The following is a 25,601-nucleotide window of genomic DNA, read 5'->3' as shown; positions in this document are numbered from 1 at the left end:
AAGATTTAGTTTCATTCTGGAACTGTCTGCATCTTTCTTTAAGGTGGTTCAAGACAACTTACCCAGATGCAGATATCTGGATAAGTTGTTTGAATTTTCATGGATATCACACAGGTTTCATCTCCTGAGATTACCTCCTTACAAATAAAAAGTGAAGGAAAACAAACACAGAACTAATAAATTATTCCCTTCTTACATAATGATTTATCACACACAGCAGCACAGCTTTGAAAGAAAGGTCTTCATAGAGGCCACTAAAGAAAACAATACCTGCTCACAAAAAAATAATCCTGCTGTCACTTACACCTGTACAAATAGAGTGCAGCACACAGACAACAAAAACTGAGCTAAGCCAGACATGACTCCTGTGGCACTGATATATTTGGGCTTAAGATTTTTCTTGACATTTCCTACCATTTAACTACTTTAAGCTAACTATGTACCTTTTCCTGTTAATAAAGTAATTCAAAGGTCTATGACTGTTCAAATGTAAGTCAAGGAATTTCCATTTCTATTTCCACTTGTGTTAGCCAGAAGATTCAATGACCTAGGCAGCAAGGTCAAAAACAAATATAGGCATAATTAACAGTGCAGATATATTCTAGCTCTAACCCAATACTTTTTTGTGACAAGAAAGAGGAATTTCCCCTAGCCCCACTCAGCATCCTAGATCAGTAACAGGAACATTCCTCTGAGATCCATCAAATAATGGTTTAAGTTCCCTCTCAGAAAAATCTGGATGAGGGATCCAAAATCAGTTTTCCCCCAGTTTAGATTAATGCCCCAGCTTCTGGACTGTCATTTTGCTCTTTCTTTGTGGTAAATTAATATTTAGTTATTGATACATAGCAAAAAAGAATAAGCATGAAAGACTTAGAAATTAACCTCATATATATCTCAGGAGCAGTTCAGTACCTTCAGAATAAAGGAGTTTTTGATGTAAATTCATTTTATACAGCAAGTGGAGGTTGGAACAACATCTGAATTATGCACTTTTTATGTGGGTGGTCTGTCTGCTGTGTATGGGGGCATCCTGAGCAATGCTGCATTTTGTCAGAAAACAATTTGTCCTGAGATATTAGGGCTTAGACGTGGCTTAGATGTGCCACATTTTAGTGCAAGTCTGGAGCAGATAAATGCTGGTGTAAATATGGGCATGCAGGGAAATAAAGATCAAGCAAACATCTAAGGAACAGGGTGAGGATCTACATTCTTACCATTTAATTGGTAAACTGACTAAAATAGCTTTCAATTAAATCCATAATATTCAGTTATCAAATAAAACAAATATATAATGAAATTTGGAAGTTCATTTTCTTGGCAAGCAGAGTGAATTTGTAAATTTGTCAAGACAAAAAAAAACCCAAAAACCAATCCACAAAAAACCCCATTCAAAATGACACACACTTAACTGTATAGACACTTTAGCAAGAAATAAATTCTATATACACCCTTTTCATTTGTAGTCCTGGAAGAAGGCATTGCAGCAGGCTATCACACACCTGGTATAACTTAATTTCTTGAAGGAAATAAAGTTTTGCATTTCATATGCCTCAAGAAAATAATTTCTATATTTTGGGTACTTAACATTGGCTCAGATTATATACTATAAGATCAAAGTAGGCTGTGGATCAATACCTTAAAAAGTTAAAAGGTGCTACAGTCACAGATGAGTATTTAATCCATGTGCAAAACGAGGTCTCTTGCGTTGTCTGTCTCATTACAGGTTTGACTGTGTAAGATGCTGAAGCACTGAATGCCCATCAATTTAATATTTCAGGTTGGATTCAGAACTTTGCTGTACCAATCTCAGAGTTTAGTGTTACAACTATACTGTCTTCATAAAGCACTGTTTAATTACAGCACATACACGGCAGTAATTCATCATACCATAAGCTACTGCTGATTAAAAGCTGTAAGCTGGTTTTAAAACCTTGTGCACTCATTATAATCAACAGTAGGGAATGATTCCTAAAGGTCTGACCCATTTCCAATGAGATTTGACCCAATTCAGTGTGATGCAGCTTCATTTATATTTTATCTGTTGTTTGGGTTTTATCCATCTAACAGATCAGCTATTGATTTCTATGTAACAGCACAATTTATAGAACCATTCCAGATCAAAAAGAAAAACAGCTATTCCATTTTGTTTGTCCTTGTTTATTCCATTGAGATTAATTATCCACCATCATCTAGCTAGCTTGTTTTGAAAAATGAAATGTGTATGGCATAACTGTCCTGGCAGTGTCTTCTACTACTTGACCATTACATAGAGTTACCTGATGATCTGGCCAACATGTAATCTGAATAGTCCCTTTAGTCCTTCTCTAGCCTCATAATTATGGATCACAGGCAAAAATCCCATCATTGAGAATGGCTGTTACATTGTAGTATAGGATGGAAACCTATCATGTGTACAAGCTAAGAAGCTCTCCTCCTGCTTCAGACCTTTACAAGACACCCTCATCTTTTAGTTTGGGAAATCTGTGGTAATTTCTTGAACAGCAATTAACAAATCTCAGATGAGGACAATTCCCAGAAAACTCATACCATCTGAGAAAAGGGAATACACAGGAGGATGTTCTAGTCAAAGCACAAAGGAGTTTACCACTATTCCAGGGACTGATTGCTACTGGCCTTCTAAAAAGAGTAGAAAATACACACATGGTGATATATGTGATATGATGCTTATGTCAAATCATATATATTTGACATGCTTATGTCAAATCTGAGATACCAGTATATGCATATCACTATTTTTTTATAAAAAATTTACCCAATTGCAAAATTCTTAGCAGTTTTACCACAGCAAGAATTAAACCCAGTTTTCAAGGGTTTTTTTCCTAGTTTTTTAACCATCTCTGCTCTGCAAGGATCTCAACAAAGATGAATAAAAAAGTATTGACAAAGGGAAAATTCAGAGAACCCTGGAGACTGTATTTCCTTTCTGTGCATCTTGGGTAGCTTTCCCATTTCTGTTTTAGTTAAGAAACTATTTGGAATGCTAAGTGGCAAATAATTTTACTGAACTAGAGTAACATTATGAAATATTTCAACTCTGTGTTTCCATCCCCATCCTGAGGAATGTAAAGCAGGGACAGAATTTCACTTTCTTAATGCAAAGTGACTAAAAGCCATGGACTAAAAGACTCCGTGACCTAATCTCTCACCCAGTTAAAATCAGGTCTGCCAGGACAGACAATTCCAGTTTCCTTATCTGGCCCTTGAATTGAGTTTACCTTGGCTGCTTGTAACTTTTTCATTGCTAGAGATTTTCAACATTAATAATTTTATACTTTAGAATGGACGGAAAAACTATTTGTGAGTTTTTACCTTTGATCCTGTAATTTTTGAGTTTTGAGTACTTGGTTTATGACATGAAAATGTAACATTTCACTCCCCTACTCCTGTCTCCCCACTTTTTGCTTGTTTTTAATAAGAGTTGCAATGTCAAGATGAAAGGAAAGCTAACAAGAGGCATATATGTAGTCTTAAATGAAGCATAAATATTTCATTCTAAATTTACCCAAAATTATGAGAATATGAATGTCACCTGGAATGAGTGCCTCTTGGATGAATGTAAATTACAGACAGTCATGAGACAATTAATTATATTGTAATGAAGACTATGATGAGCCACTTTTACACCTGTTTTTTTAGTCTATATATTAGTGAGCCAGTGAAAGTGCAAAGCAACAGGTGCTGCAAAGGTGATGATTAGAAAGGCGATGATTAGAAATCATCTCTTGTCTCCATCCTTTGCATCTGCAGCTTGCAGTTGTCTGAGAAGCACTGCTATATCCGGGGTTCCAACGTGCATAATTTTAATGCATGTCCAGAGTCCACAGCTGTCATCAGCCCAAAGGCTGGAGTGCACCTTGCCCCATTACCCATGCCTGGCTATAGCTGTGCTGTTTGAGGCAAGAAGGCTGCTCATAATGGTAAAATCACAGAATCGTTTAGGTTGGAAAAGATCTCCAAGATCATGGAGTTCAACCTTTGATTGATCTCCACCTTGTCAACTTGACCATGGCACCAAGTGCCAGGTCCAGTCATTTCTTGAATTCCTCAAATCTGTCACGAAAGAGGCAGTACATATTTCTGTAGGATCTGCTGTCCAGCACCAGGAGGTATGTAGGCAGACTGTGAAGGCCCAAAGCTACCCTCCCAGTACATCTGTCCATGGCCCTGTGGGATAGGAAGCCCTGCCAGGGATGCTGGTTGGACAGCTTTGCATGGGCGCATCTTTAGGCAGCAAAACGAGCCTTTCCTTCCAAGCACTCTGCCCATGCAAGAGCAGCCAAGGTTTTGCTAAATGGAAGAGCTCCAGGCCAATTAATGTGAATAAATTGAACCTGACAGATCATTTAAGATAAACTTTTATTCCTTTTAGGATCTCATGCTAAGTAAATCTCTACATTAAATTTCACAAGGCAGAGCTGAGGAACTTTGCAATGATCCTACCTAGACTGTTATTCTCTTTTTCTTATTCAGTAAAAGAGAAAGACAAAGGTCTAAGGGAGGAAAAGCTTGGAAAAATGCCTACATGCTCAAATCTCCAGTTATGAAGCCCAAGGAGATGCATTTTTCTGGCTACTACATCTTTAAAAAAATTAGGGTTCAGCTTTGCTCCATTTGGGATGGGACATGTCTAGGCTGATTTGGCTGCCAGCTAGCTTTACAGAAAGACAGGATATCCTGAGTTGGAAGGGACCCACATGGATCATTGAGTCCAACTCTTAAGTGAATGGCCCATGTGGGCATTGAACCCATGTCCTTGGCATCAGTAGCACCATGCTCTGACCAGCTGAGCTAATCTTTGGGAAAATCCACTTTGGGTGGCATTTTCAACATTCTTGAGTGACTTAGAAATTAAAAAGCATAACTCAGTTGTGTTTCCCCCCAAACATTTTATCTTTTGCATTCTTTTCATTTAGTCAGTCTCTTCCATACAAATAGATACATATAGAGAGCTAAAAAAGTAAATTGAATTTTCATTAAAAAAAGATAATTCAAATATGTATTAACAAGGGAAACAGAAGCAAAAGTCCAGCTCAAGACCAGGCAAGGCATGAAATATTTAGCTTACACGATCGTCCATGGCATCAGTAGGGCATTCTATATTCAAAGGACACCTATCTACATATTTGTGGCTTGCAAGCCCACAGTCATTTCCAGAACTAATGTTTCTGTAAACCCCACTCTCTCCAGAGTCAGTCCACAATTGGAGATATGTGCACGACTGATTTTATCTAGCACAGTAAATCAGATGGACTAAAGCTACTTGAGTCTTTCAGGGATTTAAGTAGCTCTAAAGTGCTGAAAAATGAACCTGTAACACACAGGAAATAATCTAGCATTTGTCTACAGGTTATCACTTAGGTTGTCAGCTGAATTTATCAAACCTAGATATGAGCAGGTAAAAAGCTTTTGATGATTTATAGCTTCTGTACACAACTGCAGCCTTAAATCCTACTTAACATTTTCTGGGTGTGAAAATTCACAAATTGTTTTGTTTAAATTCTGTTCTCTCCTCTGAATTCAACAAGGCCTTTGTGCATCTACTGACCTTTGGGATTCACACTTCGAGACTTTTCAAAGTCTTTTCCTCTGGAGAGGGGAAGCACAGACTAAATATGTGAGTAAGTCCCTCATTTTATCAGGCTGTCTGCCATTTACTAGCACAGCACAACGCAACATTTGCCTGCTGTCACATCAGACTGCCACAGCCATGCTCCAAATGTCACATTAGCAGAAGCAGGTTAAAATCACTTTGTGTTACAACACTTTCTGCAATGACCTTTTGAAGGGCCAGAATGAGAGGAAAGCTTAACTCCCCTTGCTCTGTGCAGGAAGCCTCTCCTTATTTTTCTCCTAAATGTGAGAAACACGTTTCATTTTCAAAGGGGAGTGGTCAGCTTTTGTGAACATGCAACATTCCTGCAATCCACCAAGCTCTCCGTGGCTCCATCCTATAGCCTGTGTGGTACAAACAGCATTCTAAAACAGTGAAATTGGTTAGCTGAGGATTAGGGTCTCTGTGTACGTCAGGACCCTTTTTTCTTGAGGAGAACAGGGACCTGCTTCCCCTGATGTACTCAACTTTCCATTTTGACACAGGTCAGGGCAGTATGCAGGGCAATTTGCCCTACCAGGCCTATAAATAACTCAGCTTTAAAAATGGCCCGAGCAGGGTACATGTATTACTAATTTGGATCCTATAGTATACTTTTAATAGAAGCAAGGATCCATCATGACTATATTATAGATGGGAATATAGGTTTCCCAAGGAAGAGCTATCCAGCCTGCTCAGTGCAAAAGCAGAAGGACTGGAACAGACTGGAGTGGACTGCCCAGGGAGATGGAAGAGTCACCATCCCTGGAAGTGCTCAAGAAATTACTGGACCTAGCACTTAGTGCCAGGCTCTATTTTATAGAGGTGGTGATCAGTCAAAGGTTGGGCTTGATGACCTTGGAGATGACCTTAAAAGATGCTATGAGTTTAGGGGATACATTTTCAGTGAGGTATTGCTCCCTCCCTCATCCTCCAAGCTAGTCTTTATCAGTAGATCCCAGATTATTTGCAGTGGCCAAGTCACTGACAGGGAGACTGTCCCTGTGCTTCCCATGTCATGTGGGGCTTCTGAGAGAACCTAGTGAGTCCAGTCAAGTCCCAGATTTGGTAAAATAAAAGTAAATTGATAATTATACACAAAGGATTAACCAGTAAGGACTGTACAGTCTGTCAAGGTCAAGCATGGCCTGAATAGCTCTGAATTGGATATGCAGAAAGCATTTTTCCTCAAGGAGGAAAAATGTGTCCATGGCATAAAGGTTAAACAAAGTAGGGAGGAAAAAAAGGGAGAACACAGCAAGCTATCAAACAGCTTCGTGTCAGTAGCTGGGGATCATATAAAATGGCACTTAGATTTATGTACAAATGACAGTTCCCTATATCTCTGCCTGACCCTGTTCCTTACACGAACAGTATTAATTCAAAACATTTTTCATCCTGGCAGTAGTTTGAACTAAATCACTGCTAAATCATCTGTGGTGGAATCACTTTGTTGCAGGTAGATATACTAGATCAATTTAATGAAATAATTTGCTTATGAGGAATTCATACCTTGTCCTCTATAATCACTTAAGGAAAAAATTATACATGTGCTCCAGTTGAAGATAACAAATACCAAGATGGATGGAATTTTAAACAGACATTTTTCTCAACAGTCCACACTCATGTTCTCCCTTTGGTTTCAATTTTTGAAACAGTAATTCAAGAATAAGAAAAGTATAACCCAGTCCTTTCATTGCAGGGGCAAGGGGACATTAGGGTCCATAGTAAGCTTTTAAAAAACGTTTTGCCTAAGTTGAAAATGTATGGGGTGTGGCTGTTGTGGGGCTTTTTGACTCCCAGACTCTATAATAGAAAACTCTGAAAAATTAGCTTCTTCAAAATATGAGATTACAAAGGGTCTTTAGTGACTCCTGGAATAGAGAAATGAAAAGCTACTATTTGCTGAACTGGCCTCCCTACTTCATTTCTTTCCAAAAGGAAGGTGAGAAATTCCTATTGGAGAACATCATCAAAATACACTGAAAATAAACAGAGAGATGTTTATCACAGATGTGTAACAAATTCAATATAGTTATATTAAATAACAAGATTCAAGCCAGAAAATAACACCTGTGCCATTGTGAAATACTACCAAAAGTCAGACATTTAGACAAAATTCTAAAGATTTCTCCCAGATCTATTAATTACATTTGCTCATTTTCTATTGCATGTTGACAGAATCAGAATGCTTTAATTTCTCAACCAGGGTCCAGTGATATATCGGAATAGATTATTTTTTCAAAAACTAAAATATCAGCTTAGAGAAATAGGTGCCAATACAATGACAGCATGATCTTCTATGATTTGAAATTAAATAAACATTTCTAATGGCAGAAAAAACCAAAACTATTGTTAGGATGAAAAAAGGGGACTAGTAAATTTAAAAAGCAATTTAGCCTTTCTGTACCCTTAATAAGGAGCTAATACCTTGACTTAAACTGCTTCTGTACTCTCAAAGTTTTAGTCCAAATGCCTATATGAATTCTGCAGCATACAAATTACAACTGCCTTTAGTTACCTACACAGTGAATAAATCCATCTTCACTCTTAAAAAAAATAAAATTCCATTTTCATCTCCCTTATCTGTAATAGATCAGAGTTGTTTTCTCATAACACCATGATGATATTGTCTACCATCCTTGAAGTAGTTCTGTGAAGGAAATTTTTTTCAAATATACTTTGTTATATTATTCCACAGATTCAGAAATATTTTAGACTTTACATGATTATCTTCCTATCTGTAGCCTACGACTACTCAAACCTTAGCATGCTGGCTTGGTGGGCTACTCAACAATTCTCTGTTTTGTCTGTTCAAATGGTAATGTCAAATAAAAAATCCATGTCCTTTCAGTGACCTAGATGAACTTCATTTTCTTCTTTTCTATTAATTCAGAATTAAAGTTATTCTATTTCACAGTTCTGTATATCTTGAGGAAATATTTGAACTACATGTTAGGAATGATGTCATTGCAGTAGACGGAATTCTCTATTAATTACACCAAATTAAATATTTTCCCATAATATATACCAGAATTTCATGAGTTTCTTGTAAGTCTTCTGGCTCTTTTTATCCCCTTACCTTTTTTAAATCTTTTTATGTAATATAAATTCTTCCAAGAAAAAGCATATCTCTGAGATGTCAAGGAGAGAGATGTGCCAGCACATGGCTCTGCAGAGAGCAGCAGCTCATGGTGGCCCTGCAGCCCTCAAGAAAACCTCTGTCCCTCTTCAAAATACAGGGAGGACTGCTTGGTGACAGGGAGGGACAGCACTGTCCATCACCGGAAATGGAACATCTGAACAAGTTAACTCTAGTAGAAGTAGGATTCTCAATGCCAATTGAGGAAAAAAAAGTTTAAATTACAGTGGAAGTCAGGGAGCTCTGAAGGAAAAATCTAATAATTCTTTCAGGTTCTTAGACATCATTTCTTTAGTGGGGTACTAATTTCTGTTGACTTTTTGGAGCTGGATACTTCAGTCTCTGGTAGAAATTAATTATTGTAAAATTATTTTCCATTGCTTTTCAACATTTTTTTCTTTGCTGTTGCATTTGAAAGTTGCATTTTTTCTCGGTAATTAAGACATCGCCTAAGACATTTTTTGCAGAATGTAGTGACAGAGACTTATCAGATGTTGTGAAACACTGCCTCAGAGTACACTGAATGAACTGAAGTGGAATCCTATGGAAATGACAGCTTCTTCTACAGTGCACGTGCTTGTCCCAGTAATAATTATTTGCATAGTTCAAACCACCTCTCAAGGGATGAACCTCTCTGTACAGCACAGGCACAGAACCACAGTGATAAACAGGTTTGTCCTGCTCCTCACATGCACCTGGGGGAAACAATGAATGCAGCTCTTCCCAGCAACCCATCCTGCCCACTGCAACTTTGGGTGGCACGGAAGTACCCAGCTAGCCTGAAATTAGTTGGCTTGAATGCTGATAGCTGCAAAGCTGTGGCCTCCCATAGCTGTGCTCCCAATGGAAAGGTTACCTACCAAACCACTGATCTTGCCCCTGGGCATCTTTCCAGCTTCCAGTCTGCTCCATGTTACTGTTGATACACAGCTTGCAGCACCACAGTTGGCCTGTTTAAAGCTAGCTCAGGTAAAACAAAACAAAACAGAACAAAACAGAACAAAACAAAAGGAGCTGCCATGACTACCAGCAGCTGCACATCAGTGTCCCCTTCCAGCGTGTCCTCCCTGGCCTCGCAGTTTATATCCACACAATACAGCTTGTTCAAAAGGAGGTGACTCAAGTAACTCCCCACTCTTAATTGCATTAATCTGTCTTTGTAAATAATTCCCTGAGACCCCAAACAATTTCCTTAGCCCTTATCTGTCAATTCTTCAGTTTGACATCTCAAGTACACAACCCGGGTACCTGAATTTTAATGCACTTTTCTGTGTTTATAAAAACAAATCAAATGAACACAAACCCCAATTACTAATAAAAAATGCCAACAGATTACAAGAGAAACAACTGGCATAGGGGAAACATTGCTTCTGGTAGGTATGGAACAGAACAAAAACTGAACAGAAAATGTGTCAAAAAGATCTGACAATAAAAGGGGAAAACAGCTATAAACATACATTAAATATAATTTCCTGTATGGGTTCATCTAACCATAGACTTTTATAAAGGTGAGTGAAATAAAGATAATAAAATTACAGGTGATGTTCAGTGCTAGTGAGGTACAGCATAACATACAAGAGAAAATGAATATCAAGTATACAAATGCAGCTGTTGGTTCTAAGTAATTAAGAGCATCCAGGATGAGGCCCTGGACTTACTGTGGCTGATTCTTTGAAAACATCACTGCTGTGCTCACCAGTGGCCAAAGAGCCAAAATGAGGATGAATGTGGCAAAAGAGAACATTGGGAAAGAAGTTAAAATAATGCAAGCAAGGTAATTCAGAAATATGAGTTATGGAGGGGGGCATTTCTGAGCTGTGTGTGGCTCTCTTTAAGCTCTCACAAGAGAGAATATCAAGAATATAAAAAAAAAAGAATATCAAGAGATGTAGAGGCTTATTAGAATTATAGAGCAGCTTTTACATGATGAAAAAACCAAATGTATGAAAAAGACTTGCATTTCTAAAGAGACACATTGATAAGAGAGATCTGTAAAACATGAACAATGTGTAAAAAGTAAGACACAGTTATTCACTGCCTATCACATCACAAGAAGCAGGGTATGCCCAGTGAAATTCTAAGACAGATTTAAACATCTTGATTTAAAACAAACAGATGGAAGGGCTTTAATCATTACATGCATCATCATTTTGTGAAACCCATTGCCAGTAGATGTGTTGAAGGCCAAAAGTATAAATGGATTCATGAAAGGCATGACAAATTGATAGACAATAAATCCACATGCAATGATTATACCTTATGGTCCAAAGACACCCTCCAGCTCAAACAGGCATGGAAACATTGCCTTTTGGATCTCAGAGTGCAAACCACACACCTGTTCCGATACAGATACCCACTCATAACATAGACTTAGCATCTGCTTAGGAAATCCTAGCTTCAATTCACTTTCTGACTGAGGAGAGCTGTAGTTTTTGCCTCTTTCTATTTATACATACATCTGGATAATGATTTTCATATTTTGTCCTGTTAAATCCTTGTACAACATAGAAAAAATATCCACACTGATAGACCAGAAGACAAAGGGTAAGTGGCCCTGACACCTATTAGCAGTTTTGGCTGAGGGATCAAAAGATTTATGTCCAAATGAATTTGATTTAAAGGAAAAAAAGAAAACAACAAAACACAGAACTGATGCTGGAAGAGTAATTAAATTATATGTTTCCTCCTTAAAAATACCCTAATCACAATTCTAGGGTTTCATGCTTACCCTATGTATCTTACTAGAAACAACACAGAGACATAGAACAAGTGGTGTTAGTAGCATAAAATGGACAAGTATTTGTAAATAAAGTTCCAGAATCACATTATGGACACTGCAGAGGAGCAACAGCTGAAGTTGGAAACACAGGAGGAAAAGAGGAAACACAGCTGGAGTTATAGAGAACTCAAGATGTAATAAAAGTCATTTGTCTGTCTCAAGGCACAATGAATATGTCTACAGCATGCCAGGTGTCTGTTTAACTTGTTTTTCAAAACTTCCAAAGATAGCAATTTTATACATTTTCCAGAGTTTAAATACCCTTTTCATTAAGAAATTTTTCCTAACATTGGCTCAAATCTTCACTCCTACTCAAATCTCCTAATTCTCAGCCAGATGATGAAGGCAAGGACAAGAAACTGTTTTATCAGTAGCTGTCATGCATTTTGACCCTGTTCTCTAAGCTTAGATATTTTGGTTTTTGTATTAAGGTATGTTCCTAATCTTCTGTTTTCTCTGCACATTTTTCTTAAATCAGCAATAGACTGAGTAGTTAGCTACAGCCTTTTGGCACCAGGGAGATTAAAAGGATGCTATTATTTTTACATCCCAGTGCAGAAATTTTCTTTTTTACCTTTTCATGCTTTTGCTTATTCATGTTCATTCACCTACTGTAATCTTTAGTCCTTTTTATGTATAACTATAGACTGGTGAATTGCTCTCCATTTTGTATTTGTCCAAAAGTTTGCTCCCAATGTAGCACCAGACATTTGAACTAAAAAAACAGCATTCTTTTTCTCTTGGTTACTTCTTCAAATTATTGATATTTGTTTGAATCCTTGTCTAGTCCCCCTTGTTCTTGGTGAGTCTCCCAGAGACCATTGTACATTTTGATAATTATATATTCTCGTTAATCTTCTTAATGAGTAATGTCAACATTCAGTGACTCCAGATTTAAGGCACACCCTTTCAGAGCTCTTTTTGGTATACTTCTCCATATTGAAATGGGCCACTTTTGTGGATACTTTTATATTCACATAGATCATGGGCTAGTGGAAGATGGATGGCATGGGGATTGTAGCTAGATGTTCTTTAGAGTCCCTTTTAACCCAGACCATTTTATGATTCTGTGAATTTATTACTGAGATAAAAAACCACTGGTCACTAAGGTATGGACAGTTGCAATAAAATTACACTGCTCATATGGAGATAAAAATGGAATGGATATAGTCCAGCAAGACGTCAACAAATCACACATTCATGTGACTACAGTCAAGACCTCCCGTTAGGATGTGTGTTCAGCAATTTGCTGTTTTGCTTGAAAAATTATAGTTTTTTATTATATGGTGATCTTTTCCAGAATGGTCCAGCTCAGAATCCTCTGCCCAGGATAAACAGTCCATTGTTTAACTTATGTGTTTATTACTCGTTACATGACACTAGCAATTATTTATTGATCATTAAATCACTAAAAAATTGCTCAAACAACAGAATTCTGAATTTCTTTATATACTTTTTTTCCTAAATTCATGTCTAGATATCTGAAGGTATTCCTTAATCTTAAAGATCTTAATATTTATAAGGAAATTTTATTCTGACTTTTTAAGTTTTTGCAGAAGCTGTGAAACATGAATCCACTGATTCTGGATATTTGACACCACAGTTTCCATATATATGTATACATATATGTGTGTGTGCGTGCTGAGTTTTCAGAGTTCTTGCTAAATATTTTCTATTCATTGGACAATTATCCTTCAACATTATCACAGAAAAAAAATTCCGCAGGTTCTTTGGGATATATATTGGACAGATGTTAAATATTAAAAAAAAAATATTCAAAGGCAATTATTCTCATTATTTATATGAGTCTTTGTGGAAGCAAGAACCCACAGTAGTTAAGAGTATGCTGGAATGTATTTAGAATAATAGAAAGAAACTTTTCCAGGGTTGGATTGACACCCCTGGAGACGAAGTTATAGATGAACTGAGGATCCAGGAAAGCAATCCTGGGCTCTTGCATACCTTCCTATTCACTGTAGAGTAAACATTTATTGATCCACTTCTTTTGATTAAACTCAGAGAAGAATATCTGGGGCTTTCACTGCAGAAGTGCAGTAAGGCTTTTTCTGAGAAGACCAAAGGTTTTACACTTGACAAGTCCCGGTCTCCCTCTTGCTTGGTGTGCAGATCAGCTTTCAACACAAACAAATGGCACACCACATTACCTGGTTAAATGAGTTGAAACGCTTGAATCCTTTCCAGAAAGACACAGCAGGTGATAACCCACTTCCTTAAAGTTTTTTCCAATACACAGTACCACAGACTTTCGTTCTTATCTACACAAAGCACAATTTCTGCACATTTAATTTGTATTTATTTAAAATTCTTTGATTTTCCTCTTTAACCTATTCCAACACAGATCTCAGCTTTTGTTTAATGCCTGACAGAAATAGGAGTCTGACTAAAAGTAAGGTGCCTTCTAGGCCCCAGTCAGATTAATCAGAAAGGATCTGCCAAAGTGAAATATTTTGAAGGACAGGTATAGATCTCTTCTTGAAGCCTCCCACATGAGAGCAATCTACAATCTCAGCTTTGTTACTGCCCTCCTTGCTCCCTGATACGCCCACAAAAGTTGTCAGGACACTTTTTCAGCTCTCACTAGACAAAAGGTTTTGACCACCTACTTCAATTATGTGTCTGACTATGAGAAGAGTTCTTAAATTGCACCCATGGAAAACTTGCCATTCATTCAGAAGGATGTCAACTTCAAACATCAATTGGATATCTCAGCTAAACTAACACTCTGCTCTTTATTTACCAGTAAGGTAGGAGGAGAAAATGCTATTGCATATGCTTTGTATTCTCTGTTGCATACTAAATAATTCCTGGGAGGTATTCATGATCTATACAGCAGCAAGCAGTTTGGTCACAGCTATCTCTGGCACCATCTGTTTGACCACTTGCAAAAGTAACAGACTGCACAGAAGTTGAAAAAGATGCATGACTAGCCTGAGTTTGGGAAAAACTGTATCTAGATCCAAAATTAAACCAGCTATTCAGAATTTCATCACACTACATCAGCTCTACTGCAGTTACCCCTTGAACCCTCACAGGCTGATTTTCCCTTGCCTCTGGCAGATGCGCTTGTCTGCTTTTTCCATAGCCAAAATGTTTGCAGATACTCTCATTAAAACAAAAGTTTCCAGCAAAGAACAGAAAATTTAGCTCCTGAGACTGCCCTGCTGATTTTTCTACCCAAGCAAATGAGGAACAGAGGTTTTGGCCATATTGTGATACATGATTACCTATTTATCTCCTATATTTTTCTGCATTGAATTATTTCAACTGTGACCAACTGACAAGTTTCATTTAAATTGTTAAAGAAATTATAAAGCTTTGTAGATGAAAAAAGGACTCTTGAAGTATGGAACACTAACACCGGACATTCCTAATAATTATGTTTGGATAATAAGCTATTAATACATTTAATATAAGCTATATTCATAATTACAACTAATCTTACAAAAACATTTACAAGGCATCTTTGATGTGGTCTTTTTTCCTTGAAATCATCATGATTTCTATTGTTTTCTTAAAAAAAACCCTTTAACCAATGAGTTGTATATCTGTCTCATGTTTGATCACTCCTAATAGCTATAACTACAAAGGAAAACCCCATTTACCATTTTAAGCACTGGACTTAATTAACCTCTTTAGATTACTAAGAACTTTCCCAATAGTCCAAGAATTATTAAATGTTAATGAGAATGTTTCAGAAAGTTTCCTAACCAATAAAGGATTCTTTTGAACAAATTAATAATGTCTACAATTATACCACTAATAGTGCATATAAAAGCTTTGAACAAAACTAATACCAATAAAAGAAGAACAGAAAAATCCTTGATAATATTTAGACTATCATTTGTAGTTAAAAAAAGGGAAGCTTTCATCTGTATTGTTATACTGTTCCTTATTTCAATTTCTTATACATTTTTGCACATTCTCTTTATTTCCAAAATGGGTGAGAAACTAAACAAAACTTGAGATGAGCCTTAAGATGTGTTGACCGACTATTGCTTGCATGAGTAGATATCCAGCCCTTCTCTGGCATTTCTCCACAGGATGCCCGAGGTTTTTTTTTCCTGTGGGTTAATTGGAAACCTTTATCTGATGATCAAAATACCGAGTATGTGCCTGAATCACTTCTGAAATAGTAATTTTGAAATGCAAGGGATTTTAAAGGGGTGGCTGTCTCCTGTGTTTTTACTGATCTAACAATATTTCAGCTGATGATAAAACCATTGGTGTTAAATAGTATTTGATATGAAACTGAAAATATTGTAAAGAACCTCAGTTTGAATGGTTGGAGATAAAAATCAATATAAAATCAGCTATCCTGGACTTCTACTGCTCTTCTGGATTAGTTCAGATGACATATATTGCACCTCCCCATGATCCAAAATCACATCCTTAATGTGCAGCGGGAACATGCCCAACTTCCTCCTCACTTAGATGTTCTAGGAGGGTGCATGTAGCTACCTTAGGCAAAATGCATTAGAGCTCCTCCAGACTTCTTGAGGAATAACACCTCTTGTAAAAATTTTCTCATGATTCTTTCATGTGGCTGTAAACACCACTATTATGGAAAAAAATGGGGGCAGGAGGGAGGAAGAAGAGGAAGCAACCAATATTCATCATTAGTATTGAGCAAGAATTCCTAAATTACATTACTATGTCTGCAAAGTTTTGGCGGGTTGAAATGCTTCCGGGAGCATGAGTTAATAGCATCACTTACTGCTGTGAGGGCAAGAGCAATTCAGAAGATTGCTTCAGTAATTCAGAATGAGTAACAACAGAACCCCTTGAGTGCATTGCTGTTCATTAATAATAATGTGCATACATCAGACAATTTCTGTTTAAAGAACGAGCCTTTGTAACTTGGTCAGCAGGATTATGTTTAAAGAGCTCTCCTGAAAACAAAGGGAGAGCAAGCTTCTCTCTCATGCATTGTATGAAAAGAATTTGCCAGCTTACGACTACCCTCACGAGACATCCAAACGCAATCATCTCCTGTTTTATCTCAGCCTGGGAAAAAAACCACATGAATTGCATTCTATAAACTGCAGAAGCAAGTACAACATGAATCACCATTTCTGCAGAAACCTCTCCCAGCAAGTGCTTCATCCTGGCTGCAAATGGCCCCTGACAAATCCCTGTGGCTCCATTTGCGGTCTCTGCTGCTGAGACCATTCCCTGCAGGCTGAGAGGATGCAGCAGGCTTGGTGAGTTGTGCTGTGGAGCATGTTGCCTCCAAGGGATGGGGTCAGCAGTTTGTGTCCTCTGCTCGCTGAGGGACTGACTCCTGAAGCAACTTTTAGCAAGCAGTTGCACAATGTCAAAAGTGAGTCTTCAGAGAGCGCAAAAACTAACTTGAAAGAGCTTAACAACAAAAATCCTTTTTAAATTCCAATTCACATTGGTTTTAAACAAACAACTGCATTAAGAAGTGGATACTTTGCTGATCAGTAGGGTTTTTTAAATAGGTATAGGTTGCTATAGATCAGTACTTTCTATAAATATGGGGATTGTAATCGAGAAAAAATCCTGGAAATACCTCACAGCATTCAAGGTTCAGAACACCACATTTTAAACAGGTAATAAACACTTATTAGGTTCCTTTCTGCATCTTCCAAGAAGCTCCTTTTCAAAATAATTGTACATAATTAAAACATCATGAAACAAATGCAACTGACACAAAAGTTTGAAACTGCATACATAATGTAATGAAAATTGTTTGTAACTTACCTTGGAATTGCGTAAATTTGATGGTTCCCATCCTCTCTCCATTTTTGAAAACAACATCACCCTAAATAAAATAAATAAACACCTTAAAATTTTATAAATCTCTCATAATATAGTTTAACATTACCATTTTAATTTTCCATTGACTATTAAAATTACCAAAGCAATGTTTAAAATCTGAAGATGGAAGATTCAAATAGATTCAAAATAACTCAAGAACACCTCCTTAAAGCCTTCTCTTCTACGGATTTCAAGTGGCCTTTGAAAATTGCCCAGTGTTACCACCCACTTTTCATTTCAAGGATATGGAAGCACAATAAAGCCAGTAACTTACTGAATTTCAGATGATAAGATATATGCAAACAATTGATTCTCACTGTTTGCTTTATGAAGGAGATGCAAAAACCTTCAAAGATCACACAAGAAAATAGTTTTCCACTTCATTCATCCATCATACAGTTCTCCAAATGGCTCCAGAAGCTTTTTTATCTTGTCTTATATACTTATCCTACTAGATTATGGATACTAGCTCCTATGGCTTAGTTTTGTACTATACCAACATGTGTGTCCTAGTATTCATTTTAATTGTGATGTCTTTAAGTCAGTACTACCATTTGTGGTGCTATACTTCTCAATATAATGGTCATGTAATGCTAAAATCTCCTCACATATCCCTAGGAAATTACTCCCATCTTTTAACCCATCTATCTGGATAAAATTAAGAAAAGACCTTGTTAAATTTCCTCCTTAGTTCATCTATGTAGTAAGTGAGTATGAAAGAAGTGGGTTTCATTCATTTATGATAAGTATTTTTAATATTTTGAACCTATAGTGGAGAGCTGAATGCTGTCAAGATAGATTGCTGTTCTACTTCATCCCTGGTTTGGCTTATTAACACCATGTCCATAAATCTTTGTTTTGGCAGACATCAGAGTAAAAGAAACCAAATGGTAAACCTGTGAGGTCACAGCTCATTTCTCTGTACCAGACTATTACTTTTTGGGTAGCCCTTTCTGGTCACTGAAGGGATGCACTGAAGGGATCCACACTCAACTCCCCACCATTTTCTGCAAGCCAGAAAACACCATTTCCTTTTGATAAATAGAAGAAGCCTTAAACAAGTGTAAGCCACATTGTGCTAAACTTTAAGAAGCAAAACCCCCAATCTTCTGGCTATTTTATTAAAAAAAAAGATAATTAAGTTTGAAGCAAAAGTGATACAAATAGAAAATAAAATGTTGAATCTAATTTTATAAACTATAGTAATGCTAGTAAGAAATAAGCCAATCAGTGTTTCATAAAGCTGTCTTCAGGAATTATGTGCTGATTTATGTAATGAGAAATGAACTATAATCTGATGATGTTCCAGAGCTCACATCAAGCCGTTCCTTTGTTACTGAGATATAACACACCATAAGATTTAGCTGGAGAATTGTCTTCTTTACACTTGAGATTCATAAATTACTAAAAGTGTTTTTTCTTTATTTAAAGTGGCGGATGTTTGAATAATAGATATCACTAATACACACATTAAGATGTGACATTCCAAAAGCCAGTCTTAGCACTATTTGGCCTTTCTTTTTACCTTACCACACACTCCAGCACATGTGCCAGTACAAACTGCAGTTTATGGTGTGACCCAACATAAAACCTAGATCTTATGAAATCCACGTGAACATAGCAACACATAAAATCCTCTTTTACCTCCCACTGTGTTTTTGTGACATTACACAGGCATATTTACATATTGATTATCAAAAGGACCAGTGATTGTATAGATTTAAAGAAAATAATTGAAGCAATGTTGATACTAGCTTCTTCAGAACATGATCATCATATTCAAAAAATATTTCTTGATCAAGTAAAAATTTTACTTCAAGAGATGTAAAATAAGACCTCAGTCCTGAACAATCATTTAAATCAACTGCACAAGTGAATAACTTGCACCTAAAACAAACCCCATATTTTACTATAAATTAAATAGTAACTTAGCAAAACTTTCCTCTTCCATTACACACAGGTCATCCCAATGGAGACCAACAGAAACCACACTGGTGTCTTGGTGCCTATTTTATTTTCTTCAATCTACCCTCTACATTGTTTTTTCTTTACTAGTGTAAAAATGAATGCCAGAGTAAATAGAATCTGCCCAGCTGATCTGCACAACTTTGAGCTGTGGACAGGCATCTTCACCCAAGCAATGACCCTTGAAAAGTTGATGGGAAGGAAATAGAAAGTTTGTGGCTTGGAGTCCAACAGACAGAGATGTGAGCAGAGGGTGGAAAAGGAGCTGAATGAGCTCAGTCTGGCACAGTCTGCCTGCCCTGGATATTGCTGCTGCTGTGTACAACCACCACGGCACATAGAATTTCAATTTTTTTTGGCTCAAATACATCCCTGTATTTGGGATTCACTGCAGCTGCATAACTCATCATACAACCTTGTACAGGGGTACTTTATTTAGTTTTCTGAAATGTACTACTACCCATAAGTATAACCATACTAGTCTCACAGTACAAGTTAGGTAACTTGAACAACAGAAATATAAAAGCTTATGCTGTAGGTATTTTTTAGGTTTTTGTTTGCTTTTTGATACATCTCTGACCTGCTTCCCTCGTAATTGTTTGTCTTTTTTTTTTTTCCCTAAAACGCTTGAATGTCCTTTACAAATGATGAAAACCAGATTGGATCAAACATTTCAAGAGCAATGTTTCAATCAATCTCACCCTTGCCACATACAAGGACATCATCTCCCTATTTCTTCTGAATGCCATCATCTTCTTTGTGCTCTGTTTCACAAACCCTAATATTGATTTGTGTACTTTGTTATACAAAGTAACTGTTTCACTCCCTTAATAAAAAGACATTTTTACCCTCCTTGGATGTAGTCTTTCCCTTTTATCTTAAGTCATTAGTCCTTTATTTGTGGTTAGAATAAGAAATCCACATCATCCATTCACACTTACAAATTATTAGCCAACATTGGATTTATTTCTGACACATGGGACTTCCCCTGTCTTTCCAGCAGTCATTTGTCTCCACTTGGAAGGAACTGTATATTATGCTTCTCTATTTTTTTCCTGGTGGTTAAAAAGCAGGTCTCTTTGCTATGTTATGAACATGTCATCAGCTCTTTTTGAGGAATTGAGCACTAGTATTTATTACAATTTTCTTTGCATTATCCTTGACAGTATTATTATTCAGCCCTGGACAGAGGCCCATGCCAAAGTTAGAATTCTTTTATTCTTCATACACTGAAATCCACAGCCAGCACATTTTTTTATTATTATCTTTAGTTGTCTTTGTTTTCTTCAATCAAACCAGAGTTCATAAGTTTGTTAACTGCTCTCAGGGCCAGGGCCAGGTCTGCACTTTGACCATCATTTAATTTATTGTGTATTTTCTCCTGCAAACTATCTCAAATTTAGTAAACAGAGAAATAAGTGCATAGTATTTACTTAATAATTTTCAGTACTATTCCTACAAGAAATGTCTGCTTTAGACCATGTTTACTTCCTCCTTCAGCAGTCTTCCACCACATGGCATCTAACAACTATTTATTCAACTGTTTATCATTTACCTAGCCTATACTTGTTATCTTATTGCTGGTTTGAAATGTCATAAACATACATTCAAGCTAAATTAACAGCACAAATACTCCTCCATCAGAAGAAAGACCATGAGAACGTTGACAGAAATAACACAGCTGGATGCAAGACAGTCAAATACCACAGAACTTCTGTGCCCTGAGTGTTTTCTGATGGGCCAGTACATTTCAGGACACTGCTTCAGCTCCACTTCACTCAGTCCAGAAATCTGGGCTACTCTGCCCTATAGACAAGTCATCTCCTCATATAATAGTATTTAAAGCCTGTGGCTTTTCATGAAACATCTGAGACTACACAGTCAAGCAACTCCAAAAGTGACCATCAGTATTTTCCCAAAAAAAAGTTAGCTCATTCACTTTTGGGGTACTTGAGTGAGATATCTGATATCAAATAAACAATCTAAATAAATGCATGCAGAAATACCTGAAAAGCAGTAAGATAACTATGACAACTGAAGTAATATTTTACATAATCTCATATATTTTTATATATTTATATAGTATATGAAATTAGTTTTGTCTCTTGAAGTTCTGTGACATCTGCTGAAATCAAGGTGTACTTCTGAACTTGTAGTTTCCTTTTTGGAAATTGGGTCTAAGTCCAATAAAAGTACCAGCCAAGGAGGGTGAAGCATCCCAGGATAGGAAACCTAAGAATTTGCCAGCACCCAGAGGGCAGCTTACTGGCCTCTCACATTGCCCCTAGCTCTACAGCTCTACACCTACCTGATGGTAGCTCAGCATTCATCAGGCCCCTGTGTGAGCTGTAGTGGCCTGCTAAACCAGCAAAATACATTCAGGGGTTTGTTTTGGTTTTGTTTTTTGAGGGTTTTTGTTTGTTTGTTTCGTTGGGGTTTTTTTGTTTTGTTTTTTTATTGCTTTGACAAGTGGGCGATATGTTGTTTCTGAATTACTGAACCAGAGCCAGCACAAAGGAGCCTTGAAAGGATGCAGGTACTAGCAGAAGGAGGTAGGAGGAAGGGAGCAAGACACTCTCTGTTAGCTCAGATCCTTTTATAAGTCTTTCTATGTTTACATGCAATCCACACAGCCTGCTACTCATGTGTTGCAACCAATTTACTCATTCAGGACTCCTTAGCTTCTGACACACCTTCCCTGACACACACAAAGCAGCAAGCTGGGATTCTGTGGCTCTTGGTTCTGCAACTTGTGGGCAGTGAAGAGCTACACTGGAATTCTTAGCCTCTTCCACCCTCCAAACTTCATGTCCAAGACAGTGGTATTTATAGGGAAAGGGAATATCATTTATTCTACCTAATAGGCTTTTAGCTCTGCAAGTGTAACCTCACTTCTGAAACAAAACAGCAAGCTTCCAGCTGAGGGCAGCTTGTGCACAACTCTTCTGGTTTCAACCTAGTTACATCACTCATTCAGCTGCAGACAAAGAGCTAAACACAGGAGAGGTAAGCAGAGTGCAAGAGAGGGTACCAGGGAGACAGCAGTGAAGGTGTAATTCCCTGTGGGATAAATATCTTTGGATAAATGAGAGGAGAGCAGAAGGCAGAGGGTGATGAAAATTAAAATGCTCCATCAAATCAACAATGCTTCTCAGTCCATGATTTTATATCTTTAGACTGTTGTGGATAAAATGTTTCTAGAACATTTGATCAAAGCAGACTCAGTGACTGCTGCTTTTCAGGCCTTGAGTCTATTTCCAGAATAGTTGTTTCCTTCAAAATTTTCAAGAATAAGGACTAAAATCTGAAACAGTTTACAATCCATTGGGATGTCTTTTCCCTTCCTGTTTTCTCTCTTATGACATTTTCAAAAAGCTTTGGGTAACTGAACCCTGTTGTCTGGAGAGCAGCAGAGCAGCTCAAAGAGCAGGGTGAAGCATAGCTAAAAACCTGGTCTTGGCTAACATTTTCTAAATGAAGGAATACCAGCATTCTCATCTAAACAGGAACTTTTGTTCTAGCCATGACAGAGCAGGCATGAAATAGCAGGAAAAAAATGAGCAGGCTTACTTCCATACATTGAGTATCAATCTGCACCATAGCAATGCTATGCATATGTTTAAAAAACATACCCACAAACAAAGTAGTTTCCGACACACAAAAACACTGGTTATGGAGAAAAACAGTGTGGAAGAAGGAAGATAAATTGTTGGAAGCGAATTGCTGAGAAAAAACAACCTGGTAATCATGACAGTGATGAAAAAGAAGAATGAATTGGCATTCATCAAATCCCTTAACACTGGAACTAGGAGGCGCTCATCTATTAGGACTTTGGCGGAGGCACTCATCTGTTAGGACTTTGGCCTAACACAGAAACTTCAGTGATGTTTTCCACATTATTCCTTTGCAGAGCAGATAATGACCTTCTGAAATTTGCATTGAGTGAGGATTTATTTTTTTTTTTTATTTAGAAACAGAGGACTGGTATGTGACCTACTCTATGGATCTCATGTGACACTTCATATATTCTTATGTAGCTGCTGTGAGCTCTTGGAAGTCAGACAGGTAAATGGAAAATTATATCTCAGAGATAGGTCAGAGATCAGGAAATATTAATGATTTTTAAGTAGGTTACAGAAACTGCACTCATATGAATGAAGTATGGGATAAGCAGATGCACAGATTCACATCAGAGGCAATTTGAAAATAAAGAACACAGAAGAGAGACATCTAAGTTCCTTTTTTTTTTCTCCCCCATGGCAAAACCTGTTCTGGACAAAGATATTTTAATAAAAAATTTTAATAAAAAAGGTGGGCTTTGTGTCTCATATTTGCCAAGATCTTTGTTAGCATTAGCTAATTCAAGTAGTCTGTGGCATTGCCCACTGTGTTCTTCTTTGGTATTTGTCTACCTTGAATGCCTACAGAATAAGTAATAGGGTTTCTCAAAATTAAAAAAAAAATCCTGATATATAAAAAAATTTCTTTAGACTATCTTGAATTAAAATCATTTCCCAAAACCAAGTTTTCTAAAAAAAAAAAAAACTATAGTGCATCTCCTAATATCATGACAGCAATGAGTCCTATTCCACAGCTGGGCTGGAAGAAATGGGAACTGAAGATCAACACCTACAGTTTCAAATTAAGTATAGCATCTTTATGTCCTTATCATTCACATAAATCCTCAATCTAGGACTGTGTGGAAATACAAAGTACTGGAAGCCTTACCAACATGGTTTCATCATGCTGCCACTACACTCCCTTCTTAATAATGAGTTCCAGTCCATTCAGCCTCTTCTTCCAAGGAGAGGGGATTTTTTTTTTTTTTATTTTGTCTATCTCCCCTCTCTAAGCCCCTGTTACAATTTTATTTATTTCCTGACAAAGGCATAACTGAAACACAGATGCTATTGCTCTGCAGAAGGGTGCCTCTATTTCTTACTAATATTTTGCTAGCTGATGTTTACCATATATTAGGCAGAACTTCAACTCTTTTTTTTGGTCTTTTTTTTCAGGTAAGTGAAGGAACCAGAAGAGGAACAGACAGAATTTCTTTCCTCCATCTCATCAGAATTCTGTATCATCAGTTGTCACTGAATAAAAGTGTGCTGTTGGCAGCACAATGACATAAGCCCAGACTAAGCTGCTCCATTAGATTAGCATTTAGATGCATCTAAACAATTTTACACAGCTATGCTGAAATGAGACAGCACAATCATAGCATTTCTTTCAGCACAGCAAGCAAAGGCATCATTTATGAACATCTGAGCACTACGTTTACACACAGAAGCAAGATTAAGGGAATAATGTCCCTGACAAGGTACCAGCAATTCATAAGCAGCTAAAAGAGGGGAGAAAAGGATGCTAGCCAGGGAATCATGCATCAAACAGTATCACACCTGCTGGCCATTGCAGGTGAAGAAAGACAAAGCCTTTATGCTTTGTTACTCATTAATGTGCTTTTACATATTCAGCTGGGCTCATGGCCAGCAAAAGGCAAAGCAGTTAGATGCTCTTTTATTCTTTATGGCCATATCATTTTTAACCAATGACAGAGTTTTTTGCGAGTCATCTCTGTCAGTGATCAGGTAAGCTCTATGTTGGACATCATTAGTGGTCTTAGATTTAAAAGCATAGCAGGAAAGAAATTGAAATGAAACATATATACTTGAGAAGGTATTTTGCAAGTTTTTTTCTGAGTACTTCAGAAACAAAATGACAGGCCCTGGAACAGTGTGCAACAAATGCTTTCAAGTTTGGTGATAAATATGATATATAACAGCGCTGACTGTTGGTATTTAGCCAATTTCCTGATCTATGGTTGGCCTCTGAAGCATGAGAAATGTAATTCCTTTTCTCTTCACTCAATCTCTTCCAGAAGTGTATAAAATCATTGATGTAAACAACCTGTCTTTCAGGGTGGCAAGAGAAAAGGAAACAGTCTGAAGCACTGGGACTAGGAACTCAAGCCCTTCCCATTGTGTATAAAAGAGTAAATATGAACTGCTGAGATGATGTTCAGGATTGTTCTTATGAGGTTGAGTTCCTGATGATTTCAGTTTCTAGCTTTGTGTGTCTGTAGAAACAGGGTAACAGCATGTTATCTTCCACCACCATGGGGTTTTTTCCTACTGCTTTTGCAAGAATGATTCAGAAAAGATAGCGAAAAGCCTTTTAAGGACACTGCATTAAGCAGCAGTTCCATCTCTTCAACAGTGCAATTTCATATGATGTTCTGAAGTAATTTCTTCCATTTTCTTTAAACTACATTAATCTCAGAAGAGAGCAGAACCGCACAG

The 25,601-nt window shown here is 37.2% G+C and overlaps 1 protein-coding gene across 2 annotated transcripts in view; it reads right to left on the bottom strand.

The window, feature by feature from the left end:
- The window catches only part of GABBR2 (gamma-aminobutyric acid type B receptor subunit 2), a 457,582-nt gene that overhangs the window by 178,076 nt on the left and 253,905 nt on the right, over window positions 1–25,601 (bottom strand). For both annotated transcript variants that reach the window (XM_066560586.1, XM_066560578.1), the window contains exon 8: window positions 17,281–17,341. In XM_066560586.1, the coding sequence (XP_066416683.1) occupies window positions 17,281–17,341 (61 nt within the window). The remainder of the gene's footprint in view (window positions 1–17,280; window positions 17,342–25,601) is intronic.

This window comes from Molothrus aeneus, chromosome 1 (genome assembly GCF_037042795.1).
Source record: "Molothrus aeneus isolate 106 chromosome 1, BPBGC_Maene_1.0, whole genome shotgun sequence".
NCBI lineage: Eukaryota > Metazoa > Chordata > Aves > Passeriformes > Icteridae > Molothrus > Molothrus aeneus.
The sequence above is the reverse complement of the archived record's forward strand: the minus strand, read 5'-3'. Positions and strand labels throughout refer to the sequence as shown.